The following is an 18360-nucleotide window of genomic DNA, read 5'->3' on the forward strand; positions in this document are numbered from 1 at the left end:
ATTACTAACTGTGATATACGTGCTTTATTTAAAAAAGAAATGGTCTCTGTTCCAAAAGTTGGTTTCCATCTGGAATAACCTCACTGAATCTGGTAAATAAGGTTAAAACAAGTAAGGTTTGTGCATGATGACTGTCCTGGTCTGAGGATATCAACACATTTTGACACTGGCAACAGGACGTCAGCCTTTCACCTACGTATGTTAGAAACATGTGTACATGACATTACTTTATTATCCTAACTGTAGCCACACCCCTGTCATAACTCATGAACTGTTTGTCTTAGACACATGTGGGAGGCATCACTGCACACAGCAGAGTTCCTATTCCCCCTATCCTTTAGCCACGCCACCTTTCCTAATTCATGCACTGTTGTACGAGGCCTCATTAGACCGAGCAGAGAGTTTCTTTTTCATTCGTGACGGTTTGTACTTACCCTGTACTTTAGACACGGCCTTTTCATAAACTATTTATTGTAGACACTTATGGACACAGGAAGTAGTACAAAGTTTTCAATACATAATTTCCAATGCTGCACACTCCAACCAGGAAATTAAGTCTTATTAACATGCACAGTGTCCGAAAGTCACCCAAATGCACAACCACCTGCCAGCATTCTCCGATATGCAGGGAGTTGCAAGAGCCCGTTCATTGCTATTTGCAGCTTTGATTTAAATCTGTCCTTCCTCAACTGAGTTTTTGATTTTTTTTTATATTAACTCCCAGACAGAGCAAACAAAAAGATGCAAATTACTCAACAGCTTTTCATAATCCTTCTGTGTGTATCTGCTCAGCTTGATAAGGTGTCTTAAAGCATGTCAGATCAAATGTTATTGAACATTTCTCTGTCTTATCTCTGTCTTTTGTTTGGAAAATGTTATACGACTAAGTGGGACTGAATTTGCTTTGAAAGACCTCTGGGGACTCTTAACTTACTAAGAAACTGAAATTCCTTGAACATCCAAGCAAGAAGCAGTTGTATATTTGAAGATCTGTGTTTAACTGACTCTAAATAGAATCTAGCCTTTAGTTAGATACAAGTTTCCTCTGTCTTGTAAATATCCTTCACTCATGCATTGTGGGACATCATGTGGGTCACGGTTGTTTATCCAAAAGGACACTGACCCATTTTAAAGACAGTCTTGCAAATGTCACACGGCTTGGGCTAGAGGCTTGAGGGTAGCAATGCCTCTTAATCAGCCACCAACCACGAGATCACAAGGAAGAGCAGAAACACGGGGAATTCAGCAAATGGGATTTCTGAAGCAATAAGTGAACCATGGAATAACATGGATAATCTGCTCATTAGTGATGCTCCATCATTTGTTAGATGCTTAATGTCAGGAAGTTTAATTATTTGCTCTTTAAAACATTGTGTTTCTGACTTGCAAAAACTAAAAAGAAATGGTTTGATAATTAAAAGGCTGAATGTTACTGATGTTCTTTGTTTGAATGGAGATCTTATGTCAAGCATTGCATCAACAAGTGTTTGTTTTATTCTTTCAGCCCGCCCACCCCTCTATCTCTTTCCATCTCTATCTGTATTGGATGATCAGCCCTTGTGCTCACTAACTCTTTTGTTTGCCAGAGCATCCCTCACATTGCTATGTGCCTGACTGGAGACAGTACCCGCTAGCACCTAGTTTATATGAAGACAGAGAGTGTTTACTTCCTAAACACTGTGGACTTAGGAGTTGGAAGCAAGTGAAAAGGGGTAGTTTGGTAAGTAATAGTATCAGCAGCACTGTGGAGTGATGTAGTTTGTTTTATGATCTTGAATAATGTGCACCTCTTTCTCATACTAAATGGTATTGTGATACCTTCCCATAACAGATTTGCAACAACGATGACCTCCGGCATTCTTGTAGCTATTAATTCCTTGCAGTGCATTTCTGGCATGCCTGATGGTAAGAAGTCCATATGAGCCAGGGGAGTCTCATTAAAACCTCCACTGTAAAGAGCTTTTATTGTGGGCTGAAACTCGAGAGCTGTGAGTGGTTACCTGAGCTCCAAAGGGATGACTCTCCGCAGGCCAGCTGACCACCAACGAAGAGCTCAGAGCTGGAGGAGATCAGGAGATGAGTCCTACTGGGGGAGCTTATTAACAGAGGGTGAGGCTTTGCCCCGTGTTTCTCTCCCTCCACGTGCACCTCGGCCCCAGAGTGCCATTGAAGGACACCAGCTGGACGATTGGCTGGAGCACCTGCAGAGGATAGAGAGCAAACTTCTCAGAGCCCCAGTTCATGGTCAAGTTCCAGCTTTCAGGGACTGGACAACATCCATGCCTGCTCTTGACAAAGTGGCAACCGGACGTGCCTGGAGACAGCCGGGGATTCCTTCCTTTAGCAGGGGTTTGTCTTCATGTGGAAGTCCCAGCCTATGTGAGAGCTCTCTGGGCAGCCAGGAGTCCCTCCAAACTGGGTTTCTTTCTCCTCCAAAGCACAGTGAAAGCTGGGAGAGAGCTCATATGATGCAGGCCCCAAGGAAGGAGCAGGCTCAACTCAGTAGTCTTTCTCCAGTCAAAATTGGGTGGCTGCCAATCCAAAGAAGAGTGATGATGGTCGGTGATGCTTGCAACCAAAGCCAGTTTTTGGACCACTCTGGTCCAAAAACACTCCAGGTAAAACACATAACACCCAAGCTTTAAGCATATATTTAGAACGTTTGCTAACATCCCTGGAATTCTTCATTTTTATATACGCAGTTTGAAGAATTAAGAGGAACACAGACAACAGTTACTGTTCTTAACCTTCTGAAAGAAATCCACCCAGTTACTTTTGGCAAGGTTTTCTACTCTTATTGGAGATTTATTTTGGAGTATTGAGAATACTTCTTCCAAAGAAACCTCATCAAACAACATTTGTGTCTGTGCTTTAGGGTATCAACCTTTTAAAACAGGCCTTTGCAAAGATGCTGGACTGATTTACCCTGGATTTGGCACTGACATCCTCTCAGGCTGTGTCAAAGTGAGATATGTCTGACATGTTAGTGAGACAGTGTAAGCTCTGCAAGTCTGAATGTAAATTGCTGTGTAATAGAGGTGATGGTACAGAACACACAGAGGGCCATGGAGTGCCATTTGTAGTCAAGTCTCAGTTACCCAGGGAGAAGGCAGAGCTCCGGCGTCCTTTGAAAACAGCTTACTCTGCAGGAACTCAACACATTCTCGAAAGGTTTACGATGCATTTGGAGCTGTGGCTGCAGAGATTGAGCTTTGTGCCCCGAGAGGATGCAAGTCAATGTACAGAGAAAATTCAATGGGACACTCCCAGTGTATTACCCACTGAACTGATAATATGACTTAAAAATCGATAAGTTGCTGTGCTGTACCAGGGATTTGATTGAATTGATGCGCAAAGCACATCCTTTCCCTTGTGACTCTTCACTGAAAAAGAAATAATGTGAAGTCAGTGTTAAGATTTTGTTTTTCACTGCTGTAACTTAACTTACAAATATTTTATTTTATATATCGTAAATTAACTGATATTATTGAGCCCTAGTTCTTAGAAGTTATGCTTTAAGGAATACAAAATTTAAAAAAAGATTCTGGGAAAACAGACAGTGCTTTCTTTGCAGAGAGGTAGATGAGAAGATTGATACCACTCATGGCCATAATGATCAAGCTGCCAGTTTGCTTAGCTAAGCACTAAGACTGAAAACAAGGGAAAATGGCTAGCTAGTTTTCATAAGAGATTAAACAAACAATAACGTGTTAATTATTACGCTTTAGAGGTGTTGGCATGTTGTTTTACCCTTGAAAAGAGCCGGACACATTTTCAGTCTTTGTGAGAGGCTAAGCTAACTGGCTGCTGGCGATAGCATTAGCTTCATACTTACCCATACAAACATGAGAATGATCATCTCATCTACTATAAGCTATCAGGTTTCAGGATTGTACTGATGCAAATATACTTTTATGTGTAATCTAGTCTAACAGGCCTTTTTTACAGGTGAAATTGAAACAAACCATCACTCCAACAGTTCAGAAGAATCTAGCAGCAGCAAACAGGCACCAGGGTATGTACTGACCTCGCTGTATCAGTTTACAATCAGTTGCATAACAGCTGGATCTTCAGTTGAGTATGCTATAGTACAAAAATTACTTTCATAATTCCAATAAATGTGTGGTATGCAAGACTTGTACCATAAAACAATACAGAAAAACCAAATTTATAAACAAGAAGTAACTCTCTTGCACAAGAGAACATTTTCAAACACACACACACGAACCGTCCGTTTCAATTGATGTTTAGTGCCTGATCAGTGCTAGAATAAATATGGCCACAGGCTAGCTGCAGGGCCGGGTTGGCCAGAGGGAGAACAAAAGCTTATTTCAGGGCTGACTTGCCCCTCAGTTTACCTGCCTCTAATCAGCTCCTTGCAGCAGTTTTGCCTCTGTCCTCTTTTAAATGATGCACAATGACTGACTGCATGAACACTTTAAACAACACCCCCTCCCCCCCCAAAAAAGCTAACAAAGTCAATTTCCAATACAGCTGGTCCTTGCTGTGCCACAGTATATAACAGGATTACAGGTAAAGGAAACAGGCTATTAGGCTTGTAAAGGTGACAAAAAGAGAAGGAGAGGAGGGGTGGGAGGAGGCAGGAAGATAAGGAGAGTTTCAGCCTGATTGGAGGAGAAGCCCCTGTTAATCAATGAACATGGCAGCCCCACACTCACTGGATTTGATCTAAGGTTTGATCTTTCAGCACTGTCCTTGTTTATACATAGATTATTCTGGCAAGGGTTGGGCTGCTTGCAGAAATCAAAGCAATCCATCCATGGCAGAAAGGAACTTTGATAGAAAGTGCAGGTGTTTTAAGGACCATTAACCTTGTTTACAACATGCACACTGTTAGTTAAAAGCTACATGCACAGGCTGTGTTGATTAAAATGTACAATCATGTCATGTTGGAGTGTTATAGATCTCCATATGATATATAATATAGATGGAATTCCTTTTCCCCATGCCTTATGAGCTATTTAGCCTGAAGACCAACACTAAAAATCACTAAAAAAGTGAAGAAAAAACAACTTGTGGCCTCGCATGTTACAAACAAAAGGGCCTTTTTTCCAGCAATTCTCTAGATCGGTTATACATCTCTTAAATCAACCAAATAGGCCATACATATTCACAGTGAGTAATAATTCTATGCAACTGAATGTACACAACAAATTGGTTACAGCTGAAATCCCAGCAGTGAGTTGAAGAAAGATACAAGAATCTCTGTGCAGGGCTGCATCCAAATATGTCTTCTTTCAATGCTAGCTGTTACGCTCAGCTGTCATTTAAATACACAATTCCACATTTGAAACCAAATGAAACTATCAGAAATTACAAACGTAATTATTCCAACTAGAAGTGACTCAGTTACACTCCAGATAGAAAATTATCCATCCTATTTCTCATTTTTTATCTCTCTCTTTCTGCTTGTTGCTGAAAACCATTGCAGAAGTAGTTTTAATCAGACTCAATGTCTTATTGCAGACACCCGGTGCCCTCTCCGTCTGCAAAAGTCACATTTAACAAACTTAAAATGGCCTGATGATAATGAGCAAATTATAATGAAATTGGATATTGTGCTCCAAGGGTCTTCATGTCCTTTCCACCCTGCTCACACATACTGTTGAGATAAAACTCATGTGGATGAGGAATAAATTGGGAGGGCAGGGACTTTAGAGGGTATTTGCCATATGGCCTTGCTTCTTTATTTTCCTCTGAGATAATGAGTGGCTGTTGATACAGAAACAATGGTTATTTGAGCTCAGCTGGTGCAGGTAATGAGAGAGGCTCTTTCGTGGGGGTTGTTCTGGGGCCTCTTATAGAAAGGAAATGAGACACATAGTGATGGCAACAGGTGGAACAAAGTCTCAGAAAGACCTTTAGTAAGACCTCTACACACACTTCTTTGTTTTTCAGATGTAATTACATTTGCAAAGTGGTGCAATTTTCACCGTGTCTCTTGTTTTCTCCCTTAAAATGAGAAACACCATGGATTATCCACACAGCATTCAAGGGTTGTCCCAAAGTGAGAGCCTGTTGCCATGGTAACAGCAGCAGGTGGAAAGGCAGGCAGTCAGGGTGGCAATATAGAGCATCAGTCAGGGCTGAGAGGCAGACCAGTCAAGTTGTTACGTCTCCTGAGGATGCAGAGAAGTGGCTCTGGGGTGGTGCTAGATTCACTTTACTGTGCCAACGTCAATTATTGAAAGTGTCAACATTGCCACACAGTCAGCTGAACGCCTGAGGTGTGTGTGTGTGTGTATAAGAGAGTGCTTGTCTTGTGAGGAATATAACAGTGAATCATTTGTTTTGCCTTGATACATAGATGGTGAGGTGGAGAGAAGTCAAAGTGCTTTAGGTGCGAAGACGTGGCAGACACCCGATCAAGGCTCTTCTAATATTAAACAGGTAACTGCAAACACCTATGGTATGATTGTTTTTCACTTTCTTTTTAACACATTGAGCCAAGGAGATGATGGATATCAGTGGGTCTGTGTATGTTTGGGGAGTATATGCAATGTCTGCCTGGATACTGACATTACCTTAAGTCTTCTAATCCTAGTGTTATGCTTATGTTACGCGTTGTGATGCTTAGCCCAGTGTCTCCAATTGCTAACCCCTAATAAATGTAGTGTTTCAGTGTAGGACACTTACAATATTGTACAAACCAAGGGTTCTCATTCCACAACAGTGTCTTTTAGAAGGTCAAAATTAACTTCTACTAAAAAAAAAAAACATGCAATAGAAGAAAGTTATTCTTTTTTATTTGTACTTAATTTAGTTTAATTTTGATTGTCTCCTTGACACCTTCGTGGAACCTATCTAATATGTGTCAAGGGAGTCTCATTAACCAGAATAAATGACAGTAAATAATCAGTTATGTTGCAATCCATCTGTTTAACATCAGAGGGAAAGATTACAAAAACCTTTCAGATTGTGGCATTTAAGAGTGGCTTAGGCAGAACACTTACTGATTTTGCTCTATGAACCATTATCAACACAGATGTCAGTGTCCTTTTACTGTCTCTCTTGCTGCTGCAGCAGCAATTTTTCAAAGCAATGCCAAATCATATGCTTTATACTGTTGACAATGTCAAATTTTTGGTCATACACAAAATTTCAAGGACTAAAATTGATTGCATCCTTACTTACTGTCTAACTGTCATAATCTCAAAAGTTATTTAATGAGTTGATTGGTTTACATCTGAATTTGATCATAAGTGAAATATATCAGTGGCCTGCAGTACATATCTATGGTAGTTTACTACTGTACAACTCTGTACAACTCTGTTCACTTTCTTTGGTGAATGTTATTTTGCTGACAGCCATAAGTTGGTGTGCAAAGGCACAGTCAGAGCTAAATCAAATCACATTTGTTTAAAACGAAGTTTATGCGACATTAGTCAATGAGGAATAAGGGCAGTTTGTCACATCATATCAAACCTGTTGATGATTACAACAGGGACAAATCAGCACTTCTCCATGCTCTATATAATACAATTAGAATCCTCCGGGCCAAGGATAGGAATCCTTGCTTTTTTTTGCCTCACAGTTTCTATTGAGGAGAGAGTCTCATTGTGATTCTGCGAGGGATAAGTCACGCTGTGTGCTGGCTGGCTTTGCTTGCTGCTGCTTTCATTGGGGCATTCACTGTGTCAAGCATAGGGAAAGTCATCTGACTAAAGAACAAACAGCAAAGCCCAGAGGAAAGATGAGCCAGCTGACCCTTTGTTAAAATGTAGTTTTAGAGAGAACTCAAATTGTCAATATCTTATGCCATATTAAATGAGGTCATGCTCCATTTCATGTATTTGCCACATACAGACTAAAGTAAAGCATGTTTATTGTGTGTTGATGAATAACAAAACATTTAGCAAGAGACATTAGCTACAACAGAAGGGTGGGATGGGGTTTCCATGTATAATTAAGGATCTTTATCACAAAATCTCTTTTATCCACATGGTGTAGGGGCCAGAAAAACAAAGCTTTCCTGCGAACGAAGGCTACAAACCTGTAGGTTGGCAAGCTCTGAGGAGAGGTTGGAATACCAACAGGGTGTCAGCTTTCCTTGAAGGCAATCAGTCCAATGAGATCCCCACAGGCACCAGCTCAGACCCCAACAGGAAGTCCTCTGTGATGAAAACAACCAGCACAGTGCCCCTCGAGCATGCTCCTCTTCATCAAACAACTGTTGCCGATCCTTTCAAACCCTCACACACTCTGCTGCAAAGGACAAACAGCACAGATACAAACAAAACACATATGCCTTTGCATAGAACAGGCAGTGTTCAGCCTATGAGGGCAACAGCCCCGCCGTGTAGAACGAATAGTATCTCACAGCCTTCACACATACAGACAAACTCCGCTGTGACTACACTCATACCTCAGAACAAGGCTGGCTTCTCCTCTATCACCATCTCATCCAGGAAACTGAGCAGATCACTCAGTAGTTTGCCTGGCCCAAACACCTGCAACCACTCTTCCCAATCCAGTGAATTCGCTTCTTCTCCAACATCCCACCAGTCCATGGACCCAAACGCCAGGCAGGTCACAGTGCAGAGGAAGGCCACTATAGTCAAAGTGACCGAGCAAAGGATGGTGTCCAGCTCAAGCACAAAAAGGGCCGGGACCCCAGCAACTAGTCCTACTTTGGACACAGTGGTCCACAGAAGAAAGCCTACCATGATCAAAGTGACAAAGCACAACGAAAGCTACGATCCAGCCAAGGCAGGGTCTGGGACGAGGCACCCAGAGTACAGACACAGCTACACAGAGGGAGTGTACAAGGAAAACAGCACGTGGAGTCCTGGAAACCATTTACAACACAATGCAGCACCTTCATATCACCATCTGGATTCCACAATGGAGCCAAACTCAACTGAAGCACCAAATCCATCCACTGCAGATCCAGAGAAAAATGGCAGAACACTACACAGATCCACACTGAGTCTTTTTGTGAGCAACCTCCCTGCTATAGCAGCACCCGCTCCCTCAGAGGTTTCTCCAAAGGTTTTTGGACAGAGATCGGACAGGCCGCACAGGCCACTCAGCTGCTACGGCAATATGTTTGGACACACTGAGCCAAGCAAGGAGAATGGGACAGAACCAGCCGCCAGTAAATGGAGCTTTGAGCAACCACAAGAGACTGATATCAACCCTGTGAACTCCGACAGTAGTTTCATCAGCCGCCGAACAGCAGCAAAAGAAACAGGTCAGCTAGTGGCAGACACGTTAAAGCCAGACGGCCAGAAAAAAAGATTGCTGCCAGAGATTGCAGTGAGGAGAGCATCCCCCTGTCTAACTCTCATCAAGGCTCCAGGTAGGTTTCTCTGTCCCGCACTGACAGTCTTCCTGTCAGGCTTCCTTTATCTCTGATCTCCATTTTCAGCAGTAGCAGTGTCTAAATATACACTTCCTTTGTGCCATTTGTGTGACGTTATTAGAAACACTGCAGCGTTTTGGGGCCTAACTTTGAAGTTTGATATTGTCTTTCACCTTTGATGTCTTATTGATGGGCGTTTTAGGGTTGTCTTCATATGATTCCTTCATCTGATGCCTGTGCAATTGGCACTCATGCCAGATATCTGTGCTGATGTCAAATAGCATTTCACAGACACAGAGGCCCATTCTCATTTTCACCTTCTTTCCTTTTCCCACACATCTCTTCGCACGCATAATCTATTCTAGTCTCCCTTTTCACTAACAGCACAGGGGAGGAAGAGAAATCACAAGCTGCTAAACACGCTGAAAATGAAGTATTAAGATGTGTTAGAGTCTATATTGGCAACCAAGCTGCAATGTAGCAGTTACATTTGGGTGTGTTTCTTCATCTTACGGGGACAAAAGTCTTTTCACACAAAATCCAGTCTCACAAATCTAGCTATCTATTTAAGGGTTGATGCCCGGGTTTTGGTTATGGTTTAATGGATTAGGAAAGTGAGTTGTGTTCAACATCTGGTATATAGACTTATTTGCTTTCTCAAAGATAATTTCTTTGGGGCATTTTAGGCCTTTATGTATATGGGACAGCTAAAGAGATGTAAGGGAGAGAGAGGGGGAATTATGTGCAGCGTGCTCTACCCGGTGAGCTAACAAGGAGCCCAGACTTATTTGCTTTCTCACCGAGAATTAGAGGAGAAAATACCTCTCTCATATCTGTCTGTTGAATATGAGGTGACAGCCAGAAGACAGTTAGCTTAGCGTAGCATAAAGAGCTGGAAATGGGAAACAGATGCCTTTGTACAAAGGTTAAAACAAAAGATCGTCCTCCCAGCACCTCTACAGCTCACGTCATATCATCTTTATTTAGGGTGTTGTGTCCTGGACTACTTCTTGGCCGGGCGCAGTAACTTCTTGGAGCCTCTGCTGTTTGCCTGGTGACCTCATGGTGACAATCAAACATGTTAATTGAAAAACAAGGATTTGGAGAGAGCCAGGCTAGCAGTTTCCCCCTGATTCCAGCCTGTATGCTGGGTTGAGCTATTCGCCTCCTGGCTGTAGCTTCATAATAACTGTACCAACATGAGACTGGTATCAACTCTCTCTTCTAACTTCTGGTAATAAATGAATAAACGTTTAACCACAAATGTCCAACCTTATTTCTTAGTAAGTCCAAGTTTTCATTCAGTTAAACAATTTGCACACCAAGACGGAGAATCCTTTAATGCTTCAGCTAACTGATCAAGGATGTAAGATGCAGGGTCATGCAAGGGCTGGCTGATGCTGTCTTACAGTATTTATCTGTTATTGCGCTAGGATTTCAAAATCTGGCACTTTTTTTTTAGGTCTAAAGTCTACAGTCGAGTCTTTAGGCAGTCAAGTCTCAAGTCCTTCATGCTGTGACTTAAGTCTGACTCTAGTCCAAGTTTCTTATCCACAGTTCTTAATGGATGTAAATTAGTACAATATCCATACAACAAAAATGCAATTTATGTGAACTGGCTGAAACAGCCAGATCAAGCTATTATTTGGGAATGCTAAATATTCAGGTGACTTGGTAAAATGAGGAGGGAGGTTTCTAATAAGCGAGTGTGTTTCTTCGTTCATGATGTCTTTTCTCCGTGTGAAATTACTAATTATTCCTTAATCACATTCATTAGGAGTGTTATCAATTAATTACAGAGGCCTGGGGCAACATCATTTAAATTCAACGTTTCAAACAGTCAACCTCTGAATGAGGCAGGACATAATGAAAAAGTGTTAAAATCTGCCTGTGGTGCATGGCACTCCGTGTCACTGTTTTACTTACTCTTCAGTTAAATCAAAGTCCTCTTGCGTTTTAGATCCCCGTTCACATCAGTCTCAAGAGGAAGTGCTTGCCCTCAATGCAGCTGCCATCATAGCAAACATCAAACTCCAAAGACAACTTAGTAAGAAGAAGTCATCAAATGGCAATTGTGAGAAGGACATCGCTGCATCACCCCAGGGAAATACTGGTATGATCACTTCTCTCTTCCCCTCATGTGTAATCATATTTTCTCACCTTATAAAACATTGATCTTTGTTACAGTTAACTGGAAATGTTGCTAGCTCAACACTTTGTATGCATGCTCTTTAATTGATTCAATACAGATCCAATGAATTTCCTTGGCTTTCACATACTGTGCCTGTTTTATTCATACCAAGAAGTAACTTGTCATGGCAGGCCTAGTCTCCCATTGCCAGACCCTCCTCCACAACACTGCGGGGGAGGGTCTGGCTAGTCCACACAAGATTCCGAGATAGTAAAAAAAATTGCTCTGGTTTTTTGGCAATTCTTTAAACCTAAATTGCCTTAGCAAAAACCCATTTATTCTTTCCCAAATATGTGCTCATTCCTGTGTAATTACAACTAATCAAAGAATCGTCGAACGCGTAGAATCTGCCATTCAGAAACATTCAGAATACATACGAGCGAGTTGCTTGAATGGCGGCAGCCATTTTGCGCCTCCGTCTTTAAAATGCATTAGCCAAAGAGGAACATACCTCCATCTTTTGTGTTTTTACACTCAGTGGCACTGTGACGAAGGCCAGGGGGAGATTACTCGTGAAAGCCTGTTGATGGAAGATCACGCCTCCTGTCAAGGACATGTAACGGAGTTGCCAAGAAAGCAAAAGAGAGAATCAAAACAACAATGCGACAAGCAAAGCAACAAGACCAAAGTTAATATTGGAGTGGCTAGAACAGCTGTGTGTTAACAATAGAGATTCTAAGAGCTAATTTCGGGTTCAGCCATCATAGGCACTAAAATGTGCTCAAAATGGGAAGGGCTAGAAAATTATGAGAAAATTCTTACACTACGTAGCTTTAAACCAATCACAATCGTCATGGGCGGTGCTAAAAGCCGGACAGCGCCAAGGTGACGCTGCAAAATAGCCTCAGGAAGGAACATGTTTTGGTGAAACGTATACGTTCAAAAGTTGTTTTAGTCAGGCAACTGAAAATTCACATTGAACAGACAGTCTAGCTAGCTGTCTTGGTTTACCCTGCAGAGATCTGAGGAGATCAAACAGAGTTTAATATTCCAACACAAAGAAAGCCGATGGTATCTGACATCCTGCCGAAAGAGTTACATATTGCGGAATTACCGCCGGCACGAGAGCAATCACCGAAATGGAACTTCGTGGAAACAGACTATGACAGGCCCAGAGGGTTGTTATGCATTGTGCACAGACACGTGAAGCCAATGCAGATCCAAACAAGACGCAAACAATTTGATTTTCTCTTCCTTAGTTGTGACAGAGGACAGGGAATGTATGAAGCCACACCCAGATCAAGGAACAGTCCAGGGCCACAACCAGCCTCATGCTCCATTTGTTCCACTGAGCCCTGACCCCCAAACTCTTTCTCTACAGGTGAGTTCAGACCAACCCATGTAGTACACTGCCAGCAAAAGGGAATAACACGTTTTTTAATTGGCTTTTGAGTTTTCCGTGGGGTGCCTCAGAGCTATATTCCAGAGTGTGGGGAGTTGGAAATGGGAAGTTGGGCTTAAGTGTTTTGTCACAGAGAGCAATATGTTTCTGGTTTTGGCAGGATGCACTGCAGCGGTGCAGGCCAGACTTCATCAGTCGTTCCAAGAGCAGATTGAGAGAGCTGGAGCTAAGAGCACAGGAGAGGAGGGATCTGGCTGATTCGGTAGACCCCCGGTCCGATGCTGCTCTTCGGCAGAGGAGAGCCCACAGTGCCCAGTGTACCTCTCTGAACGGTACTGTGCCGGCAGTCTCCCTCACCTCTCTCTTCTTCTGTGCTGCCTATTATCCTACTGCACCTGCAGTGGCTGTTTGCCACTTCGTAATCACACACATACATGCATAGAACAAAGAGCAAGGGGGTAGGTTTTCAGCCAATATGTGTTGTGTCTTCAAGGCTCAAAGAGCCAGAGCAATATTTTGGGATGTAAGCTTCTGATAAGTAACATTTTTCTCAATCTTACATAATATTCACATGTAGTATTTGCTTGAAGTGGACAATCCACTAAAGTCCTCTACTAAAACCCAAATGCTGACTTAGTAGTTTTAGAGAGGGTGATCCACCACAACTACTCAACAACTCATTAATATTTGATACATGAATGTATACCGGTAAATAAAACATGTGGAAATAAGGTACAAAGAACATGATAAAGAAAATCATCATAGCAAGCAAGAATCAGAAATGTAATAAAATGACATTTTCAGCCTGGTAACTCATAAACTACTGTTAAGGAAAAACATAAAGGAGAGAAAAAGAGAGAGAACTGGCACACCGGGCCAAGCTGTGACTAAACACAAAAAGCACTTGAAGTAAGATATGAAACAAATGGCTTTATTGCATATTTATATGTGCAAGTGCTCCTTTATTGAATAACAAGACTTCAGAGCGATTGCCTTGGATTGCACTGGATTTTAGCAAAAATGCATCTTGACCTTCAAAATGTCATCAAGCTCTCAACTCATTGTTCTGTCTGATGAGCTCCCCATGCTTCACAGTAAACAATAAAGAATTTAAAGATTTGTGACTGGGATTTTGTAGCTCTCCCTGCCCTCTACTGGCCTTAACAAAGATTACACCAGTGGGTCATTGACTGCCGGGAAATCACATTTTTCATCAGCGTTCATGTATGAATGCGTTCATGTATAGACAAAAGTTTATTTGAAAATGTTCTTGCATCATGGTGAAATGATACTTCATAAAATGTCCTGAAGCAAGTAGAGAAGGTGGAATGCATGGCTTTGAATATAATAATCTTGTCTGTTCTTTTATGAGGTTCCAATAAGATCATTTTTGTGTAAGACAGGTTTTCAGCCCCTTGAAACACAAGGAAAAGCTGGAGTGATGTACTGCTATGCTTCAAAACCTTCAACTTAATCAGCATTGTGTGTGTGTGGGTGTGTGTGTGCACATATGTGTGTGTGTGTGTGTGTGTGTGTGTGTGTGTGTGCATGTTTGTATTTCCAGATAACCTTTTCAAACCCAGGGACAGAGCCATTACTGGGAAAGAAATGCAGCCGAGCTCTAAGCGGTGAGTTCTGTCTCCATCTCTATCTCGGCCCACTGTCAGATGTTTCTTCTTTGTAGGCAGATACATTCTTATCTCTTGTATTGCTCTCACATGTGAAGGCATGGCCTGTATCCGTGACATGTCCATACAAAGTATGCTGATTTTTGTTCCTCTGCCAAGATATTTCCCGTGCCTTTTCATCCTGACATGTTTTTTTCTCCCTTTCCTTGCATCACTTGTTTATTTTGCATCCTGGCAGATCCACCTATTAATCAGGAAGACATTTTAGACTGAGCTGTCAGACTGTGGATTTATACAGAATAGGATGCTGCATGTAGTTGATAGACAGTGAATATTGGTGCATGGAAAGTGAATGATTGAATTTGGATAATGCATACTGTACACACGTTTGCAACACTGTTTTAAAATATCAACCCTAAACTACCATATTTTCAAACAATATTAAAAGACACAAAATTATAATTTTGTCACAGTTCGAATGCTGAGATGAAAAAGAAAAAAACGGAAGAAAAGAAGAGGGAGACGTGTTTGAGCAACAGGCAGCGAGTTGAACTTTTTAAAAAGGTAATCTTTCATATCTTTTTTGTCAAAACACAAACAAATAAAACCAATTAAAGCTTACTAAGCTGCAATCAAACATGCAACCCCACATCAATGCCAAGCCAAATATGCCAAATCAGGTTTGTGTGTCTAAAATATTTTCATTTGATTTAATAGTGCAGCATAGAAAGCAAGAGAAAAACTTTGACAACCTGTTACACAATAAACAGTATATAATACTGACACAGAGTGTATGTTAAGTGGAACATGAACTCACATTAGTGCAAACAGACTGATTCTTATGTTCCACACCGGCCTATTTTGATCTCCCTGAAGTTGTTTTAAACAAATATTCATGAAGAAATTATGCACTGAATCACAAACTCCATTAAAATATAGACTAAAGCATGCCACAGTATTAACAGCTTCCCTGAGATACTGAACAGAACATTAATTGTGTATGTGACCCACAGGCAATCAAGCAAGTAATAACACCCTTTCCACTACACGCTCAGTTAAACCTTGCAAAAGGTGAAACATTTTTCAGTTCTGGCCAACAATGGCTTTTTCTCTCCTCACAGCAGTGCAGCCATTGAAATAAACTGCTTTGAATCGCTTACTAAGTCCATTAGTGTTAACTGAAAAGACTTGGAACACATGAGGTTGAAGGATAGTTCAGAAACACAATATCAAGGTGGTGGCTGGGAGCATTTCTGGATATTCTTTCTGCTGAGGCTGACAAGTTGGCCTTGAGGGCTGAGGAGTTGGATGTTTTTTCTCGGATATACATGTCATATGCACCCCCCCCCCCCCCCCCCCCCCCCCCCCCCCCCCCCCCCCCCCCCCCCCCCCCCCCCCCCCCCCATGGTGCTCTCAATCAAAGTATGAATTCAAATTTTTATTTAGTGTCACAGTCTCTGCTTTTTTAATAATATCTTCCAAGATCTGTTAATAAGACATGTAGGCCTGCATTGATATTGAATTGCGTGTACTCCTTTCCTGGGAAGAAAGAAATTATAAAGATGGGAAAATATGTAGATGTCAGTTCTTCTTATTTGGGAAATTAGTCCCGTGACAGTGAATATTTAAGCTTTTGAAGGAATTCTCGAGCTTGCCTTTGCTTTTAGAACAACACGCTAATAATTCCACTAGAGGTCGCCGCTACCAAACTTTTCCAATTGTCTTGCACTTCTCCCAGGAGTTTGATTAGAAAAAATTATTTAAAGAATTCTAGCTTCAGATGTATTTTCAGCATGTGATTTCAGACCTGTGTTTTTATTGCATGATAATAATACAATAACTATAACCCAGGACAGAGTTTAAATGCTGGAAAAATTGCAGTTGCTCTCTCTCACACTGCGCTGCCCTTTCTCTCATTATGGAGAGAAGCTGTGAACGGCCTCATTGTGCTGAGTGTATGAGGGCTGTGTTCCTCGTAAAACAAAAAGCCCTTCAGTGGCAGAGATAGCTGTAGTGCAGTGCCACCATTCAGCCAAGCTGCAGACAGTGTGGGTGCTCACACACAGCTGCTCCGTCTACACTGCTGCCGTGGCAGATAACACAGGGGAGAGGGGCAATGCCGGAGATCAAGCAGGATCCAGCAAGAAGAGGTGAAAACCTGGACGTGTGGATGAGATGACGGCAGGGATGGCTCAATTTCTGTGCAGAATTGTTTGATTTGCAGTGTTTGTGTGTTTGTCTGGATTGCCAAATGGGTTTGTGTGAAGTCTAGACTGGTGAACTATAGCCACCAAGTGTTTTAGTAATCTGAGTATTTTCTTCTCTTATTGCAGAAACTGCTGGCTCAGCTTCTTCAAAAGAGCAACAGCTGAAAAGACTGACAAGAGATGATGATGTTGACATGACAGAGACTGTAGCATTGCACAACAGATGAACTTTGACCTTCGATAGTGCTGAATATGAGTTAAACTATCAGTGTAGGTCATGATATACCTCTAGCTATCCATTAGCCCCTGTTTGTTTCCCTCATGTGTTAACATTACTCATTATTCAAGTTACAGAGCTTACCATCTGTTTTTCTGAGAGATAAAACCATGGCAAGCTTTCAGAAGGCCCGGATAGGCATTTAACATCGCTTACTCTAGCACCATTTTGAAGGTTTTCCAGGACCTTCAAAAACTCTTTTGCCCATCTGGATAAAGAGATACACATTTCTGATGCACAATAAAAGAAGACCTATAATCACTTTTCCTTATTGTGACTCTACTTTATTAACTAGACATAAACAAATGAGACGTTTTTTTAATATTAATGTGTTGGAGATGCTGAGTAAGAGACACAAATTAGCAGTTTAGGACAGGTTTAATTGTCTTGGCCAGATGACAGAAAATACTTGATGCACTCGGACAGAGGAGTCCTTAGGGATTCTGGAAATATCGTTGAAGCAGCGCTAAGTGTTGTTAAATGGCCTTCTGGGTTTTTGAAAAATTGCCATAAATGATGTCTTATGTCTTTTGAGAAAAAAAGATGCTGATCTCTGTGCCTCAGCTGTCCTAGCTGCTTGTGATATGCAATTACAAACAAAGATGGCCAAAATGTATGTCTGAAATCGTGTCTCAACATTCTGTTTTGGTTGTATCACATTGTCTTATGTCTTATGTCTCATGAGAAGAAAACAGATGCTGATCTCTGTTTCTCAGCTGTCCTAGCAGCTTGTGAAATGCCATTACAAATGAACATGGCCAAACTGAATGTCTGAAATCGTGTCTCAACATTCTGTTTTAGTTGTGTATCACATTACGCAGTATATGGACACACTGGCTGATTTTTGATGTAAGATGTAAGCCAGCAATGTATGCAGTTCATCTGTGTTATCTTGTTTTCAGTTGATTGCAAATTGCATTTCCTTACTATGAATACCTCATGTAATGGATGCAGAGTAAGCTCTCACGGCACGATAAAACACTGATGTCCTCACACAGCCACTTTCACATGATCACATGTGACGTGAAGCAGTGATACAAAACAAAATCATTTACAATGCTTCACCGTCCCTTCCAGGACAGTCTTGTCCAGGACAACTGCCATCCTCATTATACAACCAATAAGCAGAGTGAAACATGAAGTGGGCTCTGCCATTATTTGGTGCCAGCTATTAGCTGTTAAGATGGAGCAATGTGACCCCTTCTCACTGGAAATGCCCTGTTAATGGACAGTCCCGATTTGAATGGCTCTTTTGTCCCTATCTTTGTCTCATGAGGACTGGAGCCCTCCATTGCAGATTTAGATTTGTGGGATTTAAAGCGAATGTGCTAAGAGGGCTGCTCACCAACATGATGGAGCTGGGAATAAATCAAAAGTGAGATGTGTGAAA

At 41.6% G+C, this 18360-nt stretch overlaps 1 protein-coding gene across 2 annotated transcripts; it reads left to right on the top strand.

The window, feature by feature from the left end:
- Positions 1-1574: 1574 nt before the first annotated feature.
- c21h10orf90 (chromosome 21 C10orf90 homolog) lies at positions 1575-17055 on the top strand. 2 transcript variants are annotated; one of them, XM_034860648.1, is made up of 11 exons: positions 1575-1720; positions 1832-2618; positions 3949-4015; positions 6329-6411; positions 7972-9322; positions 11286-11438; positions 12716-12837; positions 13019-13190; positions 14423-14486; positions 14960-15050; positions 16820-17055. In XM_034860648.1, the coding sequence occupies exons 2-11, from the start codon at positions 2016-2018 to the stop codon at positions 16856-16858; spliced, it is 2745 nt and encodes a 914-aa protein (XP_034716539.1). In that variant the 5' UTR covers positions 1575-1720; positions 1832-2015; the 3' UTR covers positions 16859-17055. The 2 variants fall into 2 exon arrangements, with proteins under 2 accessions (XP_034716539.1, XP_034716540.1); XM_034860649.1 differs by lacking the exon at positions 14960-15050 and having other exon boundaries at positions 16820-16924.
- The last annotated feature ends 1305 nt before the right edge of the window (positions 17056-18360 follow it).

Source organism: Etheostoma cragini, chromosome 21 (genome assembly GCF_013103735.1).
Source record: "Etheostoma cragini isolate CJK2018 chromosome 21, CSU_Ecrag_1.0, whole genome shotgun sequence".
NCBI lineage: Eukaryota > Metazoa > Chordata > Actinopteri > Perciformes > Percidae > Etheostoma > Etheostoma cragini.